At 44.2% G+C, this 2,397-nt stretch overlaps 1 protein-coding gene across 1 annotated transcript in view; it reads left to right on the top strand.

Annotated features, from left to right (window-relative positions):
- Window positions 1–810: 810 nt before the first annotated feature.
- Window positions 811–2,397, top strand: part of DCLK2 (doublecortin like kinase 2) — a 98,606-nt gene continuing 97,019 nt past the window's right edge. The window contains exons 1-2 of the mRNA XM_026847966.1: window positions 811–891; window positions 1,567–1,638. Of these exons, the coding sequence (XP_026703767.1) occupies window positions 811–891; window positions 1,567–1,638 (153 nt within the window). The remainder of the gene's footprint in view (window positions 892–1,566; window positions 1,639–2,397) is intronic.

The following is a 2,397-nucleotide window of genomic DNA, read 5'->3' as shown; positions in this document are numbered from 1 at the left end:
ATACCTACAAATAGAAGCACTGTGAACTGTTCCCAACAGGGGCTTTCAGAGCTTATGAAAACTACAAACAACATCTGAAGAGAACCAAAAAGGAAGAGCACAAGTTGTAGGAACATGTTTGAGGTGTCACCAGGAATTTCCTTGGCACTTACACATGCAGGTCTAATTGCAACCTCTCTGTAAACAGCCTCTTAATATAGAAGTAGTTTAGTTTTACCAGCCAGAAGTCAATTTTATGTTTATATCCTCTGTAAAATACTGTGGCTATACAGACTTCAAAAACTATTGGTAGTGGGGATTTCCTTTGGGAAGGAGAGAGAATTTTTCCGGTCAAAGGTTTCAGCAGTCCCTTTTAGTTTTACTTTACTGCAGGGGATGTATAAAATTCCTTTCCCCCCATCCCAGCTAGCTAGTCAAGCTAGAGAGTTCAGAAGTCAGAGCGAGTCCTGCACATGACATAACCTACCACCCTGCAAAAACAACTTGAAACCAATAAAATGTCTACCCTGATGGTGAATCCTCCAACCTAAATTCAGTCATAGACACAATTAATATATTAAATTCATATATATATATATATATATTTTATATGTTAGCCTGCATGAGTCCTCTATACACAGTTGAGTGCTAAACTGTGGGTAGCAGGGAACAGTTAACAGCTGGGAGAAGTTAGAAGGTGCATACAAGGGGGAGATTAAACTTCCCTGAGCTTTTGTGGTCTGCTTCTGAGCAAATTGAAAAACGTTAGTCCAAATAAGCTCCAGCTGAGGTTTAAACTAAGTAATTTGAGTTGTTCTGCAAGGACTAGGCATGCCCATGCCCTCTGGTACCATTTGGAAGAAACACAACCTCACAGCTGAGACCAATCCACTTTGGAGCAAAGCTACACAGGTGAGTTTGAGCTTCACCTGAGTAACTCTGCCTAGGACTAGAAACTGCACATCAAAACCAGTCTGGAAGTTATTCCCTAGTGTTTTGTGGCTTCTAGGTCCTGGTTCCTAGGTGAGACCTGCAAGTGTCTTACCTTAGTAAGTGTATTCATGCTCCAGCTGTAACAAAACTCCCCCTTCATTCAGTTCTTTCTGTTGATATTACTACCGGAGATGATCCAGCTCTATGGTTTATCACTTCCTTTTGCTTGTGGAGCTTTCCAGGCATCACATAAGCTGACACTTCAAGAAAGAGTAAAATTCACTTGTTTTCCACGTACTGTCTTTAAGAATATTGTGGCTAGGTGTTCATTCTACTTTGTAAATAAACCCAGTAATAAGTGAGATAGTGCTTGACCTTACTGCTATTTCAAAATATAAAAAGTGGAAAATAATAAATCCATGGAAAGTGTGGAAAACTGTATTTTCAAAAACTGCTGAAACACAAAACCAAACATAGATTAATCTTCTTACTCAAATCTCTTCCCTTTCACAACACGTACAAACAGGCACAAAACTATCTCCTAAGCTTTGTAGACTGTCTCTTGAATAGAGATCTGACCTAAGCATGAAAAGGACTTTCATAAACCTACCCTCTTCTGAATGTGTCTTTCAGTTACTAATTTGTTTTTCATAGAGAGAAGCTCCACCTGCAGCAGTTACACTTGCAGTGAAGAGGATCGACCCGAGTACCACCTCCTGGCACCAAGTGAGTAAGCGGTGTGGAGAAGGATGGGAGAAGGTTCTGATGGGCCCAGGACAAAAGAGCAGAAACTGTGACCACCTGTAATGATGTAACACAGCTCGAATCTCTCGAAGCAAGAGACCTGGAAAAAAAGTGAAAGCTTCCACCTAGCTGTGAATGTCTTCTATATTTTTTATCGCAGAACCATCTGGGTTAGAAAAGCCCTTGGAGCTCCTCCAGTCCAACCATGAACTTCACCCTGACCGTTCCCAACTCCCCCAGATCCCTCAGCGCTGGGTCACCCCGACTCTTCAACCCCTCCAGGGATGGGGACTCCCCCCCTGCCCTGGGCAGCACATTCCAACGCCAGAACGCAAAGGACATACATTCTGTGGTAGTTGAAGGCAACTTGGAAGAAAGTTGGAATTTCATCCATTTCAACACACCTGTTGGCCGTTTTACCAAAAGTGAATTTGACTGAGAACCCCAGGGAGCGTTGAGAAGCTACGTGGGGAAGGTGTGAACTGTGGGTTAAAGCACCTTTTTTAGGAGGTCAGGCCTGTGGAAACGGGCGTTGGACTGGTTTGGTTCCTCAGGGAGGGCGGGAAGCTCAGCGGCGTATACAAATGAAAAAGGGACAATGACAGGGATGAGTTCCTGTCCGGGGGGTGTATTTTAGACCATATGGAAAGGAGGCCTAGAGGCGTTTTATCCGAACCTAAGCAGGGCCAGGAGCAGGCAGCCCCACGGCTGCGCCTGAGGGAGCGGGGGCTCGGCGGGCCG

This window comes from Athene cunicularia (genome assembly GCF_003259725.1).
Source record: "Athene cunicularia isolate RWA chromosome 4 unlocalized genomic scaffold, athCun1 chr4_part2, whole genome shotgun sequence".
Classification (NCBI taxonomy): domain Eukaryota; kingdom Metazoa; phylum Chordata; class Aves; order Strigiformes; family Strigidae; genus Athene; species Athene cunicularia.
Note: the sequence above shows the minus strand (reverse complement) of the source record. Positions and strands in the feature narration are given on the sequence as shown.